Source organism: Genypterus blacodes, unplaced genomic scaffold (assembly GCF_046128005.1).
Source record: "Genypterus blacodes isolate CSIRO-AG114 ecotype Tasmania unplaced genomic scaffold, CSIRO-AGI_Gbla_v1 ptg000021l_1, whole genome shotgun sequence".
Taxonomy (NCBI): Eukaryota; Metazoa; Chordata; class Actinopteri; order Ophidiiformes; family Ophidiidae; genus Genypterus; species Genypterus blacodes.
The window spans coordinates 8780662-8800000 of record NW_027466834.1 but is presented as its reverse complement, the minus strand read 5'-3'; the positions used below and the strand labels follow the sequence as shown (position 1 = coordinate 8800000).

Below are 19339 nucleotides of genomic sequence, written 5' to 3'. Positions count from 1 at the left end.
TGACCGAGTGTCTGGACCTAACAGCCCCAGGCTATCATCAGGAATTCTATTGTTCTTTTTGACATTGGTAGAATTGACCGGACCTGTTTGCAGTCAGTGTATGAAGAGGTCTAAATTCGACCAATCTGCTCTTTCTTCAGTTCCTTTGTGGTGGTTGACATTTGTGATGGGACACTAATTGCTCTTTTTACCCCTGGGACAAAAAAGTGTTAATAACTGTGGCCTCGGGCACAAAACAGTAGTAATCACACAATATGTGCAAAAAAACAAATAGAGACAAAAAGCCTGTGAGCATTTATGTCAAGCATTTTAGTTCATTTGTAAAAACAGACAAACCATACATTTTTATATTTTTAATAGAATGTCATATGCCATATAATATCAATAAAAGGGTTTGGAAATTGTATTTTTTAGCACAACATATTTGATTGATATTTCCATTAATACACTATAAAAAAAAAGAGTTTTCTTATTTTTTATAGTGTAATACAATAGGGGTATACGTTTAACAATGTGAAAGTAGGATAAAGGTTGATACCTGCTTTAAATGCATCCATAGGTCCCTGAAAGCTTTGTTGGATTGTTTGAAACCTGTATATGTCCCCTTTAAACATTCTGTTGTTCAACTTTCTAAGACCCCCACCTTACCTCTGACCTTCAGTCGTATCCTCATAAGAAACAACAGGACAATAGTCTCCAAGACACAATGGTTCAATGTCATTGTGTCTGCTATTATGTAAATAGTGCTTATCCAGTGGTAATTGGTTGGTAGGGATGTGCATACTAAATGTGAAAGAAGCTTTGAAAGTTTCTCTGGTGTTCACATCACACAGCGAGTTCCAGCTGCTGCCTGTGTCTTCTATCTAAACTGCACTCTGAAACAAAACCCACTCTCTAGGTGTCAAAGAGGAACTTCACGGGAAATAATATAGAGTTCAACAGTCAGGTTGTGCTTTCCCCATTCATCTTGTTTGTGGATATTAGAATTACACACAGGAGGACAATAGAAATGTGATTTAGAGCTGGTTTCTTGAAGCAGGGGAAGGGCATTTGTTTCACTGTAGTATATTTGGTTTGAATTTTCTGCCTTCCCGGAGTTGAAAATACTGCAGGGCACCTACATTTCTCTTCTTCTCTCCTTTCTTGTTCACTCTCAGCGTATGAAGAAGCGTTCCGTGACAGTACCCACTTGATTTTCCTCAGTCAGCATATGGATGGCACCATTACTCCTTACAGCATCTTTTCATGCCAGCCAGGCCATTTTGCTGATCCGCACAGCACACAGCAGCATCTCTCTCTCTACTACCGCTGCCTTCCCTTCCCTTCCCCTCCCTCCCTTCGCCTACCGTACCCCATACCAATTACCAGTTATCACCAAGGAAGAGGCTGTTCATCCATTAGTTATTCATTCACCCAAGTGGTGCTTTTACTCTAATTTGATTTTTCTCTCTTTCATTTTACATTAAATCTCACTCCCAACACGGCGAGATCTTAAGAGTTAAGCACAGAGATTAACCTCACCTCTCTAAATCTATTTAACAAATATACTGTGTATGTGCCATTAACCTTGAACAAGCTGATTAACTTTGCAGTCCTTTTTGCTCACAAAGCCCAAATCATATTCAGAATCCACAGTAGAATCATAATCCAGCTAAAACAGGATAGTACAATCTTCGCACACTCAGCTGTAATCTGTTCGTGATGAAGATGGAATGCTGCGTTGATCTAATTTCGGGGTAACAGGATAATAAGCAGAACAGGGATGGTGTTGGTTGTGGATATTTATATCCAGCACAACTCACAAATAATGCCAAGTACAATAAGCAATATGATGAAATATTTACCCACGGATATTTGTGTTTATTTCTCTGCACGTCTCTCCCTGTCCCTGCCTTATCTGTGTGTTTGTGTGCACACCTGTGTGTTTTGGTCATTGCTTGGGGCGTATTGGTGAGGTGCCTTTCTTTATTTTTGCAAAATTGGGGAAAAGCTCTGCAGTTTTCAGCTGCATTGTTTTGTTGATGCAACACCAGTGACACAGAGCACAGAAGAGAAGATGAGTTTACAAAATGTCATAATTGTCAGGGTGTTTACATAAGAACCAGGTCACTGACCTTGTTTTTCTGGAAGCTGGAATTTTCTGGAGATAGTTTGTGTTAACTTACTTGGTGTGTGGGCCATAGAATGGACCCTGATGGATCCCTGTGCTATTTCTCTGTCGTGCATGCTGTAATAAAAGCTAAACATATCGTCTGGATTCCTTATACTATAATGAGTGTAACACCTTGTAAAATCTATTGACTTTAGGCACTATTATTTACATTAAGATGGCAGAACTTTATTAGTGGCAGCAATGATACAATATCATTAGGATACAGTATTTGGAAATATTTGGAAGCTCATGAATGTAGAGTCTGTTAGTTTGATCATCTTTCCTCTGTAAATAACAAGCGTTAAGCACTTTATATTCATCAATAGTCTCTCCCAGTGTCTACCATCATCCCTCATCCTCTTATTCCCATGTAGTTTGTCTCAGGAGGAGAAGGTTTTGGCCGCCACCAAAGAATTCCCTATGCATGAAAAACCCTAGGTTCCATAAGAGTCCATTCAATGGCCTTAAGGACCTCTCCAAAATGCTCCAGCGCACAAAAAAACATTTCAGCGACCTTGTTAACACGTAAATGACCTGAAAATTGTGAAATTTTGTAAAAATGGCCAGGAGTATCACTTAAATGGGGAGGTAGGAGGAGGAAGGTTTGGGTCAATGTGCCACTTCACAATCACTTTATGAGCTGGAGCTTTTATCACCTCTTTTGCAGTCAAGACTCTGACCCTGAGCTTTCAGGGAGTTCACCAAGACCCCCCTCCTCATTTGTCCTTTAAAAATGCTTGTCCTTGCGCTGAGAGCTTATGGAAAGAGATCGGCTAGTACATGTGTATGTAAAAGGATGCTAGTGAGTCTTAGAGAACACAGAAAGTGGTTGTACACATTGAACGAGTTGTGCAATAAAGGGAGTACTCTACTGTAGATTGGTGCTCCGAGAAGAAAATTGGCAGAATTCATCAAATGTTCCGTGGGCATAAAATCTCAACAGCAGTGTGTAGGGCCCTTTAATGTGAAAAATAGCCCAGGGGCCTTGTGCAGTGTGTTTTATGTGGTTGGAGGGGTTAAAGGGGCCTGTATATTGGTTCATGTAGAGATGTTGAGGGGACTGTCAGATTTCCCTTGTGGCATTCTCTCTCTCTCTCTCTCTCTCTCTCTCTCTCTCTCTCGCGCGCGCGCTCTCACTCTCTCTCTCTCTCCTACCCCCCTCTCCCCCCCAGTTCCATGTCATTGGAGCATTTCTTGGAGTCACTCAAACAGTAGCCGGGACTGTCTGGGAATGATTTATGCAGTCATAAGGGTTGTACTGTAGCAGACCTCAGCCCGTATTTTATTCAGGCTCCTATTATTGAAATGAGACATTTGGGTGTAAAAGAGGAACCCGAGCCGTTTTCTCTCTAGGTGGACGAAGTAGCAGCCATGCTTACATCAAATCCAGCATCCAGCATTTTGAATTACCTCAGGGAGTATTTAATTCCATCCCTCTGCAGAGTATTCCCATTCTAACATTGCTGTTTTTTTTCATTTATGAAAATGTAAATTGAGTTTCATAAGTCCAAAGACAAAATGGTAATATGTAGCTGTAGTTTAGTTTGGGTTGTAGTGGCTGCTATTTAGAGGCTTAGCATTAGATCATTCCTCCCGCCTCACTGGGGAAACAGACACCGCCCAAGATGTGTGAAAAGCTTTATCTAAACAATGGCCTGTCATGTCTCAGCCCAGAGTGTATTGGTATAAGTATGTTTTATGCATGCTGTGCAAGTGGGTTTTATTCTATTAGACCTCAGTTGTGATGGGCTTATCAGCGGCTGTGAGCTTCCTTTTTTCCAATCTAACTCCATCTCCTCCAGCACTGTCACCAGTGCTGGTTTGCCTTCGGCTCTCTCTTTCGCAGAGCTCCACGCCACCGACTGGACCCTATCGCTGAGGGGTCATGTAGCCTGTGCCTAAAAGATGTAGAGATACAGCAGGCATGTAATCAGCAGCTGTAAGCGCTACACTCCTGAGGCTGGATGACCTACATGTTACACTTTCTCCATCTGCCTGCATACTCTTAACACCCCACAGGCTGCCACTCAAACCAGCAGGTGACGGCACACAGGAGATAGAGGCTCAGCAAAGGAGGGATGGGTGCGGATTTAAAGCACATACCCAAGGTTACATTTGCTGGTTAAGTACGACCCTCTATTGCTCTTTCTACTGCGGCTGAAAGCTTCTTTTACTGGCCATTGCAGCTGAGATAGCGAGGTCTTGGTCGTTTCAATTTAGCCTATTTTCTCGTTGACTGGGGAAAACAGTAACTCAAGAATGCGTTCGCCTTGTACACAACATAAACTCCATACAACTAAAACAAAAAACAATTCATTAAGATTCAGTGTGCTACATGCAAGCCATAAAACAATGTATGCAGTTAATTTGAAAGCATTAAAAAGCTAATGGTCTATTAGAGTCTACAGCCTGGGGCTGCCTTTGCTCCTTGCATAAGAAGTACATCAATCACTTGTTTCAGTAATCCCCTGCAAGCTGCCGGCGGTGTCTTTGCCTCCTGCCACAGAAACAGGCCTTCAGCAGAAGCAGCGTCAGATGTGGCTGAAGTTGACATCTTAGCAGATAAACTGGCCTGACTCTGCGACCACTGTCAGTACATTCTGCCCTCGGTGTTTGGAGGTATTGATGGTAGCTTGTAGTCAATAAGACACGAGCACTGACAGAGGAGGTGCCAGAAGGAGGCGAGCAAAGCTGCTTTGTGCTTGTTCTTTCTTGCTCGCCCTTACACCTGGAGGATAACAGAAGATAGGTCACAGATGAGGGACTTCTTCAGGATTGTTACTTTGCTTTTGGCAACTATTGGGTTGGAGAGTTGAGACACGAGTTACTTTTTTGTAAAGTTTGTTTTTCCATATAAAGCTCCAAACTGCTTTAAGTGATGTGGGTGTTTTATTGAAGCAGAGGTTTAAGGCTCCAAGGTGTGTTTCAGGGACACAATGTATGTGTGTCCTCATCAATAAGGGACTCGTAGAAATGAAAAAAGAAATAAAAGTGTTTTGTTGGTTGTTGTGTGAAAGCTGGTGATTGTCTCGCGGGCTTTCAGAGAGAATACATTTCTCTTCCTGGCTACAGCTGCCGCACATCCATGTGCACACAGACAGCAGATGGGTTTCGGTCCAGCTGTTCCGTCCTAGTGCTTATTGCCTTCCAACTTCACTTTTAGCTGATCTTCTCCTCCTCCACAAGTACAATAAATCAACTCTCTGAATAGTCATCATTGTTTTGTTCCAGATCAAAGAGCTTTAACTCTTAACATATGGAGCAGTTTGAGCTACATTGGATCTGATTACCACCAGGGCTGCTAAATAATTTGTGATAAACAGAAGTTGTTTACCGTGCGTTTATGAATGAATATGAATTTGTACTTGGCGCACTTGCATACTTGAATTGTTACATCATTAAAATGCAGTATGTGCAATGAAATTTTAAGAAGCTACAGCCTGAACCAGTGAGCGTAGGAATACACAGTCAGAAGATTCCTCTAAAAAATTAAAGGATAAAGACATCAATAGTTGTGTTAAGAGCTGTTCCCTTCAGATGTTCAGCAGGCCTCATCTGGATATGAGATATTTTAGTCTACAGCCAAGCAAACCCTTTCCCATCTGTTCGGTTTCTGAATTTACCCCACAGATCTACACAACTAACTGAAGCCGTGGGTTTAGCCTGGGTAGGCATCAGCCAGGGGATTCAGACGAGATAGCGAAGCCGCCGTCTCCCATGCAGTAGTTAATGCTGCTTAATATTCCTGTGTTGATTGGGGATTAATTGTTCCATCTGCCTCTCACGGAAATTATTGGAGAAGAATAAAACTCTCCCTCCTCCTCCTTTTTTCCTGACGTGTTTCCTTTCGTTATGGCTGTGGAGTATGATTAGAAAGTGGCGAGGCTGAGCACAGGAGGAGGAGGAGCCGGGGCCGGACAGGCTTGTACCAGAGGGAGAGCTGGGAAATTTGATCATTTTTCTCCGGTACTGTCATACGCCATAGGCTGGCTCATTTGTCTGCTCCGGCTCCTTTGTTTCCACCAGACTCCCCACTTCAGGCTGGAGAGAGAGAGGGGGAGAGAGTGAGAGTGTGAGAGACGAGCTAATTATTATAGTGTCCCGTGTTTCTTTAATACCAGTCCAATGTAAGCACTGCCTCATTTAATAACTGCTGAATGGCCAAACTAGTCAAAAAAGAGGAGTACGGGTTTGGAGGGAAGAGGGATGAGGGAGTCGACACGACTACACAGTTTCATTTTTTTTGCCCCAAATTGCCCTGGCAATCGCACAGGAGTGTTGTTGACCCAGTTTATCTCCTCCTCTCAGGTGATTAATGCAACAGCGCTCCAAACAAAGGTCACACCAGGAAGCAGGGGAGCAGACCAGAGCACAACAGGAGCTAAGGGAGTTATATATGGCTGCTGTTATAGCCCAGGATAAGTTGTTTATTTGTAGAGCATCACTCAGTCCCTAGAGATACACATCAAGAGGGGAAAGGGAAAAAAAGCAAAACACACATGTGCACATACACATACAGCGAAGGATGAGGGATGAGAGTCAAACAATCAGCGGGGAATACAGGCAGCTCATCTCTTTTAAACTGTCAGTAAAATATGTTACATATAACTATTTATATTTTAAATTAGGAATACATGTTTTCCAAGTAACTTCAATGAAATAGCATAAATGTCACAGCTTATACTCTGTATCAAACTAAACTAAATGTAAGCATTCTGTAAGGATATGCACTTTTAGTCATGCTCGAATGATGAAGATGAAGGTGATGATGAAGGCCATCCCTTGGACTAAGGTTAAGATCAAAGCAGTTTGAGCATCTGATAGCCCCACAAGCTGGCCCAAAGGTGCTATAGATAAACTTGATCTTATCTTATTTATTGGCCTTAAGAGAAAGAAGAACAACTCTTAATTAAAAAGTGCAATATCTGCATCTTTCGCTTTAACAATTCAAAAATACTGTCAGCATCGTCTCAGGTACGCATTAGTGGTTGTTGCATCTTTCTGTCCTCTTTGTTCTGGTGCAGCAATTTCATTGACATGCCGCTTGTAAAAGGGGTTCTTCCCCGGGCCGGGCAACACTCGTTTCAACTTTGTGAGTAATCCTGCTAACTACCAAACAAACTAGCATAACCTCCTTGGCAGAGATCGTGACATACTGTATATATTCACAAATATTATGCCAAACTCACTGAGTCTAAAGACTTTGGACAGGAGCTGACATTCTGGCTATATGCAGTATGTACTGCGTGTCAGATGGGGATACACAGACACTCATGAGGAGGTGGTACATAGTAATAAGCTGTCATATTTATTCGTGGAAAAACACCCATGTTGAGCCTCAGTGTAAAGGGGATTCAGTGCTGTCATGTCCTATCGACATTGCACGGCGTGCTGCATCAAACACGTCAAGTTATCTTTCAACAATAGACGTGTTACACAGCAGTGAAGAATTAGCAGAGGAGTATCCGGAGATGGAAATATAAAATGTATTTCTAAGGACCCCCAGTGGCCTTTGCATCTTTTAAGTGCATTTGGAAGCATAACATACACACTCACCCGATGTCACTGTGTCCTGCTGCTTTGTGTTGCACCGCCGGTGTGTGTGTTTCCACAGCTCACACTTGGAAACACAAACACTGCCTTTATTCATTTTACTTTTCTAGTTAACATTGTAATATTTGAAAATTTCCTTGCTAGCAAAATACTCCATTCCAAAACCACATTTGAATATAACTGCAAGTACAATTATGTGACGTCTAGCTTTTTTCTCCCTTTTTTTTTTTTTAACTCTCTGTGGTTATCTAAATTATAATCTCTGGTTTCAGCATTTATACCGAAGCACATTCTCTGAGGTATTCCATAGCCGTGGTTTCTTTTCCAGACAAATTATTGGGGCTAAATGAAGCAATGATTTTCTTTATATGTGCCAGCTGCAGTGCAAATGGTTTTCACTCTGCCAGAAAATCCAGTTCATTGGGTGGAGATGAGGTTGAAGATGGACTGACTGAACAGGGGCTATGTAGGCATTGTGTGGAACCAAATGATTGGATCTGATTTCTCATAGAGTTCCCTCAGACATGTTCTGTGTGTACAATGATGATACTTTCTGTTATTTACTGTTTACTGTTATTTATTTATTTTCTTTATGTTGTATTCATAAAGATTTATTCGATATCTCTGAGAAAACACTGCAGTACAACATTTCTCTGAACGCATTCTCCTTGATGTAATCTGAACATTTTACATTTACAGTTTGTGTTATGCAAATTGCCGAGCTGTTATTTTTGGATTGTTAGATTGTAATGTCGTCTCATGGTTTCCGGTTTGCCCTCTTGCCATGTTGCACACAGTGTTACTTCCAGATTCCAAAAGCAGTTTGTGTGTCTCTGCTTTACCATTGCATCTTCAAAAATCGAGCACATCGATGTTTGCATGACACAATAATGACCATCCATTAACCCTATCAATTCATCTGTCTTTCACAGGTAAATGGGAAAGAGGTGTCTAAGTCCAACCACGAGGAGAACGTGGAGGTCTTTTGCACTGCCAAGGACCCCGTCGTGGTGCAGGTCATCAGGCGGACCCCCAGTGGCCGCCCCCATGGCCCCCCTCAGGAAATCCATGTGGTGGATGTGTGCACTCAGACAGACATCACCTTTGAACACATCATGGCTCTGGCAAAGCTCCGGCCTACCACCCCTCCTGTGCCTGACGTCTGTCCCTTCCTGCTGTCAGATAGGTACGAGCATAGACAGGACGTTTCTAATATGGGTTTAACATTAAGGGTTAATTAGTACCAATGATGGTCAGGTGGGTTGTATGTGACAGGCAGATGTGGAAAAAGTGTCAAGACTCTATAAAACATATGCCAATAAAAGAAGTATCCTGAAATTAAGATATTCAATCTTTAGATCAGTGGTTCCCAAACTAGGGGGGTGCGACCCCTAGGGGGGCGCATAGCTACTCCAGGGGGGGCGGGACCGGAAGAGGAGCGATATGAATAAGTACCGCCTCAGGTAAATGAATGAGGCGAAACTTCTGATCTATAAAAGGTGGGCGCGAAAGAAAAAGTTTGGGAACCACTGCTTTAGATATACTTACTAGATCTCTGTACGACCTGTAATCAATGAGTGGATGAACACGACCCATGGAACATGTGGAAAGGCCTGTAGTGGCTTCTCTTCATGAGAGATAATGTGTTTCACTGTTGCTTCAGAAAGTGTTTTGACATTGAAACCTTGAAACACCTTTTTCATGGATTTCCGTCCCACAGTAACTTCCAGGTGCCTTCGTGCATCAGTTTGCAGCTTGCATGACGATGTCACACAATATGAATTAGCTGAGCGGGGCATGGTGAGGAAAAATATGACTTTTAGGAACAGATTTTACAACACATTACTGTTGTTGAAAGGCCTTTGGACGAGGTAAGTCCATATCCTAAGGCACCTGGAGCGTGGACAGCGACGGCCCACACAAATGTTGACAGGATGGCAGAACAGGCGTTAATGGAGAGGAAATTGGAAATTGGAAACAATCGTACAATAACAGTGGATGAAATTGTGCAGACAGTGTATCTGGATTTAGAAATGCATTTTAATCCATGGTGCAAATGAAACAGGAAAAAGAAATGACTTATATTTATGTATTTATGTACATACTGTGGGCTAATTAGCTCCATCACATCAACACGTGGTGCAATCACTAAAATTATAACACCTCAACGGGATCGTGGGTAGTAAAATACCTCAAAAGACGTGCATTTATTGGCTGTCTGAGAATAAAGCATATAAAACCCTGTCAGTTTGAAGTATCAACCAGAGACATTCCTGAAAACAACAAAAGAAACCGGCTTCATTATTTCCTTTTTGGGCATTTAGTTCATATTCTGCTCATCTCAAAGGAAAAGTAAACTGTGAGCAAGACAAAGTTTAGCATAAAAGAAAAATCTGGGTCTCTCCTCTTGGGAATGACACAATGAGACAGTAGCGATGGAAGAGCTTTGTAGCACACAAGTGGGAAGTTAATTGAAACTGACTTGGCAAACCAGGGTATGCTAAGTAGATAATTAATTCTCATCCAAAGTCATTGAGAGTACGGCAGAGATACGATTTTAGCCTGCTAATCATTCAAACCATCATTTAAAAAAAGTATGCATCATATACTGTATATACTCTTTACTGCACATGATCAAAATCTTTGTGAAAATGTACACACAATCTGCCACAAGTCCTTCCTGTGGTAATTGGAGCTGTTGGGCATATCCGTTTTGTCTCATAGAAGGTTTACAAGGTGATTAAAGCAAATGGCCTAATAAAAAACTGGGGAACGCACTTGTATGCGTGCTCACAGGCTCCCTGCAGCCCCAGGGCCGGCCCCAAATGTAATCAATGTGTCCCATAAAACTCACATTTTCCTCTCTTCATCTGAGATCAGGTGCACAAGCCAATATACAGTAGATTTTATAGGTGTAAGAAATGTTTGCCAGTCTTATTTTTGAGGTTAGATTGTAAACCTTTGTAATTGTATTTCTTGCCATGCGCTGCCAATGTTGTTATATGTGTAATATTGAGGCATGGCAATATAAAGCATTCTGACGTTTAGCAGTTTAGCTTTGTGCCGGGGAAGATTGCTTTGAGATAAGAGCTGCTAATTCTATGTTGAGAGTGAGACACACACGTGGAACAAACCGCTCTGCCGTGTCTGGGATTTGTCTCGGATTTCCTTTGCAGATGAGCAATTTTTAAAAGAAACAATCTCAAATTGAATTTTCTCTTGCCTCCCGTGGATTTGAAAGAATGATCTCAAACAAATCGAGGTGGTGTGTGAGGGATTTTCTCCTGCAGCCCCATGACGTCGCTGGTTCCTTGATGCTAGACCAGCTGCTTTTTGAGGACAAGCCACACACCTTTCCATACACAAAGCCCGGATTTTGTACTCAAGTTCTCTGCCACAGAGTTTTCATGACGACATCATGTAACGCCTGAATGCATTTTGTCCTGGAAAATTAGCATTTCGCCCATAGATATCTTCAGACAGGTTGCCATAACATGCACAAAAATGAATAGAAGCCGAGTATTTTACACACTGAAATAACAACAGCACACAATACAAATGGATATGTCACGTCATGGATGAAACGGAAATGACATTGTGCAATTTATGGGCCAAATACAAATGGCTCTTTGTCATTTCATGGACAAAATGCATCAAGGTGTTACTCGGTTTCATCACAGAAATCTGCATTTCATGGCACAGAACTCATTTCGTTTATGAATTCCTTCATGTTCCACCGCTAGCTGTGGGCTCTTGACAGCGACGCTGACCGTGTGTGTCTGTGTGTGTGTGTCTGCGTGTGTTGAAAAGCACCGTCTACAACAGAGAATCTCTTGGAAGTTTTTATGTCAATCGAGATTATCTTGTGTGGCACCGAAAGCTGTTGCTGTGCTCCGGCCTGTACAATGTGGTTTTGTTTAGTGAGTGAGTGCAGCATAATAGAGTTACACTGTACAATGTGGGGGGGTTTGTCTGTCAAGAGCAGGAAGCAAATTATGTGGATACACTGTTATTAACAAGGGGCTGTATTTTTTATCACATGCACTCCAGAGGCTTTGAAAGGTGTTGACAATTCCTTTATGCTTGGTATTCCAGCAAAGACAAATCCTGTCACTTGCCAGTAAAGAAGACATACTGCATGAAGAAAAAGAGGAAAGACATCTCATTTATTCACAATTTCCTGTCTTTTCCATTTGTCCCTCCCCCTGTTTTCCCCCGACAGCTGCCATTCTCTCCACACAATGGAGCAGGAATACTACGACGGGACAGACTATCTCTCCCCCGTGGCAGCCGATGGAGAGAGGACGGAGGAGTTTGAGTACGAAGTAAGGACCCGATCGCACCCCGACGTCATTGTTTTCTGAGCACAAACATGCCCTCATACAAACACAAAGACGAACGTAAGCCGCTGTATGTGACACAAGGACACACTCGGTGCATACTCCAAGTTTAATGACACTCACCAATCAAGAGGAAGAGCCCACCACTAATTGTCTCTACAGGCAGATCTCAGGGGGATGGCAGTGACAGATCATCGTCCGCACTGCAGACAGCTTGAAATATCCTAGCTACGATCTCCTGTTCACTCTTTTCTCTCCGGGGCAAAAGGCTGCAGACAAAAATTTCCAAACAGTGACAGTGAGAGCAGTGTAACGTGAGATTTTTCACAAGTCTGCGAGAAAAAAAATCAGAAACGCAAAGCCAGCGTGATCAAATCCAATTAAATGGAGGTGTGTGTGTGTGTGTGACAGGCATTGGTTAGGAACACATCAAAAACCATCCGCTACTCCTGCATCCTCTTCAGAGCGTGAGTAAGTGGAGTACAGGAGCGCGTGGATCAGTAATGTCACTAAGACTGTTGATCTCTTGTGCTCACACACACACACACACACACACACACACACACACACACACACACACACACACACACACATAATGTTCACTTCAGCTGTGTCAGGATGTGATAAACAGACTTTTTTCAGCCCAGAGACATCGGTCCAATATTCTTTATTTCCAAGTCATCGAGGTGTGAGCCAATTGCACGGACCGGCTGCTCTGATGTATGATGATTGCACAGCCCTTCTCTTATTTGTAACGTTGGAATTTGTTTCAAACGCTTTCCTGCCACCGAGCTCGAGCTGTTTCTTCACATCCTAAAGAGATTTGTGCAGCCACTTGTATCACAGAGGCTCTACCGTCAAATCAACACAAATATAATATATTAAGCTCTCTCTTTCTGCCTCATTGGGATTAACAAATCCTATTATACTGTGTATGCTTTGTAGCCTCAGGTTTTTTTTTATTTCATGCTCAGGGAGGTTGATGGCACACTAATGCAGCCCCACTTACTTTATGTCAATTGGAGATGCTGTGAAGGGGATATAGGCAAAAAGCTAAAAGCAACTTTCAGAGCCAACCTGCTGAAGGAGAAACAAATTTCTTTAAATTACCGTCGTCAGATGAAGAAACACAGCAGGCAGGGAGCAGTTTGCTTCCACACTACGGAGGAAGCATCTGAATTTAATTCACTTTTCTGATACATGAGGGCATTGATGTTTCCTTTACTACAAGGTAATCAACATTGTTAGAATCCTGGGGAATAGCGGCTGATGAGGCGGAGAGATACAGGGCGGCGTTGAGGTGTACAGTGTACAGTTTATTGTATGTTTAAAGGCTGTTTGGGTTTATGTACTGTACGTTGTTTGTCTGATCTTTGCCTGTTTCCAGAGCTGTGAAGTGAACAGATACAGATCATCAACACACGCTTCCTCATTCATAAATATGAATTACTGCTGATTTGTCTGGAAAGAGGCATTTAAGTTCCTTTAGGGAGAAGAACAGATTTCTTATTAGTATTTCCTCCACCGAAAGGTTGAGTTTTCATCTGCATTCATTAGTTTGTTAGCTGGAATACTCAAAATATCATGCAGATCATTAAAATGTTAGTATTTTGAGTATTTCTGTATCTATATTGATGGAATAGATACAGGATTTTGGTATTTGTTACTAATCTGTTTATATCGGGAGGATTTTCTGTAAGTAACACACCAAACTCTGTGAAATAAATAGTTTTCCCAATGCAAATGAGTGCATAGGCATTTGTTTAAAAGTAGCTTTACCTGACAAATACAGCAGTTTGGTCTTAATCTATTGGGAGATTCCTACGACCTTCACTGTCAAATCCCTATTATTCATCCATAATGTTTCCCTGTGTGTCTTCCACACTCCCATACCTGTCAGCTTATCTTCCATTTCAAAAACATATAAGGTCGGCCTCCCCATCCTCCTCTAAAATAAGCCCTGCGTCACCCGGGGACGAAGAAAGGAGGATTTGGAGAGAGAAAACATAGATTGCTTTCTTCATTTAATCTTTCCCTCTTTGTCAAGTCCATTCAAGTTTATTTGTGTCGCCCCAATATCACATAGAATGTATCAAAGAGCTTTACAGGCCCACATAGCAAACAGTTTCCGAGTCAGCCTGAAAGCTCTCTGAAGCTAAAACTCCTTTAAAAGTCTTAACATATAAGGAAAAAAGGAAGAAAGCTTGGGAGGTGTGCAATAGAAGCCATAGGTGGGAAAGAACAGAGACAAGAGGCAAAAGTGATGTAATAATGTAGGAAAATAAGCTCTTAAGCCTTGATAACAGAGTCTGATATGGCAAATGTGAATTAACACATACACATGTACATTAATACAACACAAAAACATGAAAGTCTGTGTGAGGAGAGAGGTTAGACTGAACCTCTCTGTGCCTCTCTGATGGAAGGATTGTTTGGATGAATGCAACATGTAGCCCGCGTGCCTTATCACCATCATTTCAGAGGGACACATCATGCATTTCCAAGGATCCCTTTATGTGTGTATGGCCACAGCACTGTGTTCCTAACCATTCCTTTTATTAGTTCGGGTGAGCTCTGAAAAAAGGGAAAGTGCCCACACACAGCCTTGGTACTCGACCTGTGTGTGTGTGTCAGCCATCCGTGCATTTGTGACTGCTTTTTCAATTACTGTTAATCAAAGGCTGGATTATTATGACAGCGCCGAATGTACTTTGATGCTGAGTGCCAATCTCTCCCCCCCCTAATCACACCATCTCAGTCATTAATTTACTGTCAGCCCCCTCGTGCCAGTGCCACGGCGCATTCTTCTGCCCGGGAGGCTGAGAGCTCCAAATGGACAAAAGAAACGCACACCACAAAAAAGGAAGCAGAATAGTAGAGGAGAGACACACAGTGCTGAACGCGTGTTTGATGATTCAGAACAGAGCCAGCCTTTGCTGTTTGTGTGTGTGTGTGTGTGTGCGTGTGTGCGTGTGTGCGCGTGTGTGCGTGTGTGCGCGTGTGTATCTGTGTACACAATATTGTACTTTCAAGCAAACAGCAAAGGAAAATCAGGTAAAGGAAAAGGGCATCTCGTGGGTTTGTTGCTCACACAGACACACACACACACACACACATACTCCTACAAATGTGACGTTTCATCCAACATCCAGTAATTGTAGCAATCTATTTCCTGTGATCATTTAGCCACTGGTCCCACATATATCTCCCCATTAATTTGTCACAAGTAACTTTAGGCCTGTTTCATTAGCTAGCTAGCGATGATAGAGTGCGTCCACGCTTGTCCTTGTTCCTTTGTTTTGCCTCAGTCTCAGTAGTTAATTTGCGTGGTCTATTTTTATACACCGGATGTCTTCGAGACATAGTAGGTGACTTAAATATTCTCTGACATTTGATTAGCATACAAGGTGTGATTTGTCAGTAGCTCCTTTTACCTCCGCGACTCTTTCATTGCATCAGGAAACGTGCCACTTTGATGTAATCTCTACTTACAAGCTCTGTGAAAGCTAATTAGTTCAAGTTTTAATACAGCTAATGAGTGTTTGCGGTTCACTTTGTTCAGGTTTTCAGCCCTTTCCTCCCCTTTAACAATGTATCATCACATCTGAGCTTAGATTTGAAGTTGTCATCGACTGTGCGACAGTCAATTATAGATCTTAGCTTCCCGTCAGGTGGGGAGAGATGAAACGGCGGAGCTCAGGTGATGCTGTTTTCCTTTAGCTCTTCCACCGTATGCATGCGCGTTAAGCGTGTGTTCAGAGCAGCAGCAGGCCTTTGTCAAGGCGTGACAGCGAATCAGAGGTAGAGGAGCAACGATGGCGTGACAGAGAGAAGGAAATGGAGAGCTGCAGGTGTGTTTGTGCAAGCGTGAGGACGCAGGCGTTTGTAAACGGAGGAACCAGGTGGGAGAGAGCTACTGGCCTTTTCCCCGCTCCCCCGCCTCCTCTCCTCCCTGGTTCCCACTTCCCCCCCCCCGCCCCCACCATTCCCCAAAGCCCCGGCACATCTGACACGTGTAACCAGCCAACCCATACTTGTCAGAGAGGAAATGAATCTCTCTGTTTCTGTGCGAGACCCCTCTGAGCCCCACTAGTGCCCTCATCCCCCTTGTCGCATTTCTTTCTGCCCTCTCCATCCGATTCTCCACTCAACCGCCCCTCGTTCCCACTGCCGAGATTTGGTGTGTTTCTGCTCTAATGAAGACCTCGGGAGGAGAGGCCATTTCACACTTGGTTCCCTCGAACACCCTTGATATGTTTCGGCATTTGTAGACGGGAATGCGGGCTGACCTGTTTGTTGTTGGCATGTAACTCCGTATGTGCAAAGTGGCAAAAACAACAAACGGGAAAATGGTGTTGGATTCCGTTTCCAATACATCCTCTATATGTTGGATATGGGATGACAGGAAACTATAAATCTCACTGTGTTCGTGCCTGTATTTATGAACTTAAATGATGAATTCATGTAGACACTGGGGTATTAAGCTGTGTTCCAAGGGGAGCCTGAGAAATTTGACAACCCCCTGATTTGTAATTCAGTAGTTGGTTGCATTCTCCCCCAGGGAAAATGAGAAATAGTTTAGAGGAGCAGCGAATATGCATGTGTGTTCGTATTAGCATAAACGTACTTTATTTATAGTGTAATATTCTTTTACATGGCGATGTGTTGAGAAACACGCAGCGTGCTCTCACATTTATCAAAGCCCCTCTGATTGCACTGAGGATGTCTTTCATGATCAAACAGCCACAAGCCTCACATGAGAGCTGGCAATGCAAATGTATAAAAGTCTCAAGAACAAGTTGGAGTTTTGTGTTTTTAAACTTAAGAAACATTTGAACTTGGAGCCAGACTCATAGTACTGGTATTATACATTCAGAATTCACTTTTCTCTTAAATCTTCCTAACCTTAAAGGCTTACATTTTGTCTCTGAATCAATGTCAGTTGAGGATTGAAGATCTGCAGCAAAACTGTGACGCAGCCGTTACAAGATACCAAATGTACTTAAATGTTCTACTTGGCTCTACTTGACACACACACCCTGTATGTGAGACATTCATCTGTGAGTTCTTCCTTGTTGTCTACACAGGAGGTGGAGCTGTGTCGACTCAACAGCCAAGAGAAGTTGGGACTGACTCTGTGTTACAGGACGGATGAGGAGGAGGACGTGGCCATCTATGTCAGCGAGGTGAGCAGACAACTAAAGCCTCCAAGATTCATGTTTTACAGTGGTTAGAAAGAGGGTGGGGCTGATAAACCTCCAAAATACTTTGAATTGAGGACTTAAAAGGAGCTTTTTACTGCCGCTTCCATGTCTGCAGGTTGGTTGATTTATTAAGAGAGCAAGGATGCAAGATGTTTTTCCATGACATCAACAGGCAGACTTTGAAATGAACGCCGGCCGAAAGACTTTTATCCTCCTCTGTTTGTACTTTGGCAGCATACAAAATTCTGTTCTCGGTTTAGCTCCACATTCTCTCTAATGCGTTTGAAGTTGACTCGGACGCTGTGAGGTACTCACTTTGAGAGCTGAATGGAATTTAGATCACTGTGGTCTGTGACTCGTGGCTGCTTTCTCGAGTGTTCGCTCTGCAATGAAAGTAGCGCCAAGAGGAGCGCGCTGCATTCAAATGACTGTGCTGAATGTCATAGTGTGTGTGGATGTGCCACAGGAGGAGCTTTGTGTGCTGAGCTTGTTTAAGAAGTAAGTACACATCCACCTGGTGTTAAGAAACAATACCGTGTGTGAAAACGAGCCAATTTCTTTGTTCTTGTGGAAGGACCACACGGAGGAAAAACAACAGCTTTGTTTGTTTGCTCCCCTTGTTGTCATTTTAATTTGTTTGCCTTCACTACCAATCTGATTTGCTGTGTAAAGTTCAGTCAATGCAGATTCTATAGGTGCTACTGCTTATTCAAGGTCACTTTCCTTATAGGACAAATCAGAGTGTTGGGGAAGCTGCTGATTTCACAAAGATTTGATTGCTGTGGTACACACTGATCTCTGTCTGAACACACAACTGTGGGATGAAGATGGAAACATACAGTAACTCCACACAGACAGAACCAGGACTGAGATCCAGATCCAGAACTGAATTCTTGTTGAATGGCATCTGCATCGCTACTGAGCCACTGTCACCCACAATAATACTTCAAGCGCTCTACACATACATAGATTTAATACATATCTCTTCCAATTTATCACTTCTGATTTTGCAGCGTTCCTTAAAACCGCAGAGAGATCACCTTCAATTTTCCGTACTTCCCCCCAGTGCCAACCCCGGTCCTGTCTGGTGACCTTCCTCCCACTTTAACGAGTGTGCCTCTGTGTGGGAGTGAACTATCATGAAGATGGAGTGTCACAGCACCTAACCATCTCCAGAGATATTGCCCGATAGGATAGGAGTAAAACAAATGGCTGCAGACACCAACGGATCGGCCGACGAAAGAGTGTCTGCCCCCCCATGTTCAGTCGGGATGATTTAGACAAGGAGCATGTGGATACTTAAAGGTTGTGTTACGGGATGTAGATGAGGTCCTGTATGAGGAAGGGTCGTGCTACATCAATCTGCCATCACCTTTTCTGTCTCGATGGGGATGTCTTCATAATGAATTACAAGATTTTCAGACGATTCCCGATCTTTTTGTATGAATATTGAAAAGTCTTCCTGATGCATTTATGTTCTCTATGTGCATTCACAGATTGGTCCAAATAGCATCGCTGCCAGGGACGGACGTATCCGAGAGGGGGATCGCATTTTACAGGTACAGTAGGACTCTCTCTCTCTCTCTCTCTATGGCCCCGTCTACACAACATAATTGGATTCAACATAAAACCCACTTTTATTTTGTCGCACTCAACCGCTGTCTCCCAGCACGAGAGCCCATTCATTTTTAATGGCAGCACATTAAATGGGGAACTCGCCCCCACTGTGACTGTTAGAAGGGGGAGAAAAGCCCCCCTGGCTGTTTTAGTTACCGACTCAGCACCAACAGGGGTTTTTAAGAGTACTGGTCGAGGACGGCGCTGTGTTGTAGCTCAGTGCCCCCTGTGGGATAGCTGAGAGGCAACCACTGTCATTAGGCACTGGCTTCATCTTTGGGCCGACAGACAGGAACTCTGCGACCCAAAGGCAGAAACCATGAGGCATTTGTTGGGTCAAACACTGCTTTGTCTGCTGGATGGGTGATTATTGTTTTTGTGAGTGTAATTGTGCGCCTTTGAGTGTAATTGTGTGCCATGAATAGGTAATATGAACAAGTCTAGCATAATGACTTGGATGAACGGCAGCTGAC

The 19339-nt window shown here is 43.0% G+C and overlaps 1 protein-coding gene across 1 annotated transcript in view; it reads left to right on the top strand.

Moving 5' to 3' along the window:
- Positions 1 to 19339, top strand: part of LOC142991726 (PDZ domain-containing RING finger protein 4-like) — a 95067-nt gene that overhangs the window by 68741 nt on the left and 6987 nt on the right. Inside the window, exons 3-6 of the mRNA XM_076141812.1 lie at positions 8638 to 8891; positions 11928 to 12030; positions 17133 to 17231; positions 18746 to 18808. Of these exons, the coding sequence (XP_075997927.1) occupies positions 8638 to 8891; positions 11928 to 12030; positions 17133 to 17231; positions 18746 to 18808 (519 nt within the window). The remainder of the gene's footprint in view (positions 1 to 8637; positions 8892 to 11927; positions 12031 to 17132; positions 17232 to 18745; positions 18809 to 19339) is intronic.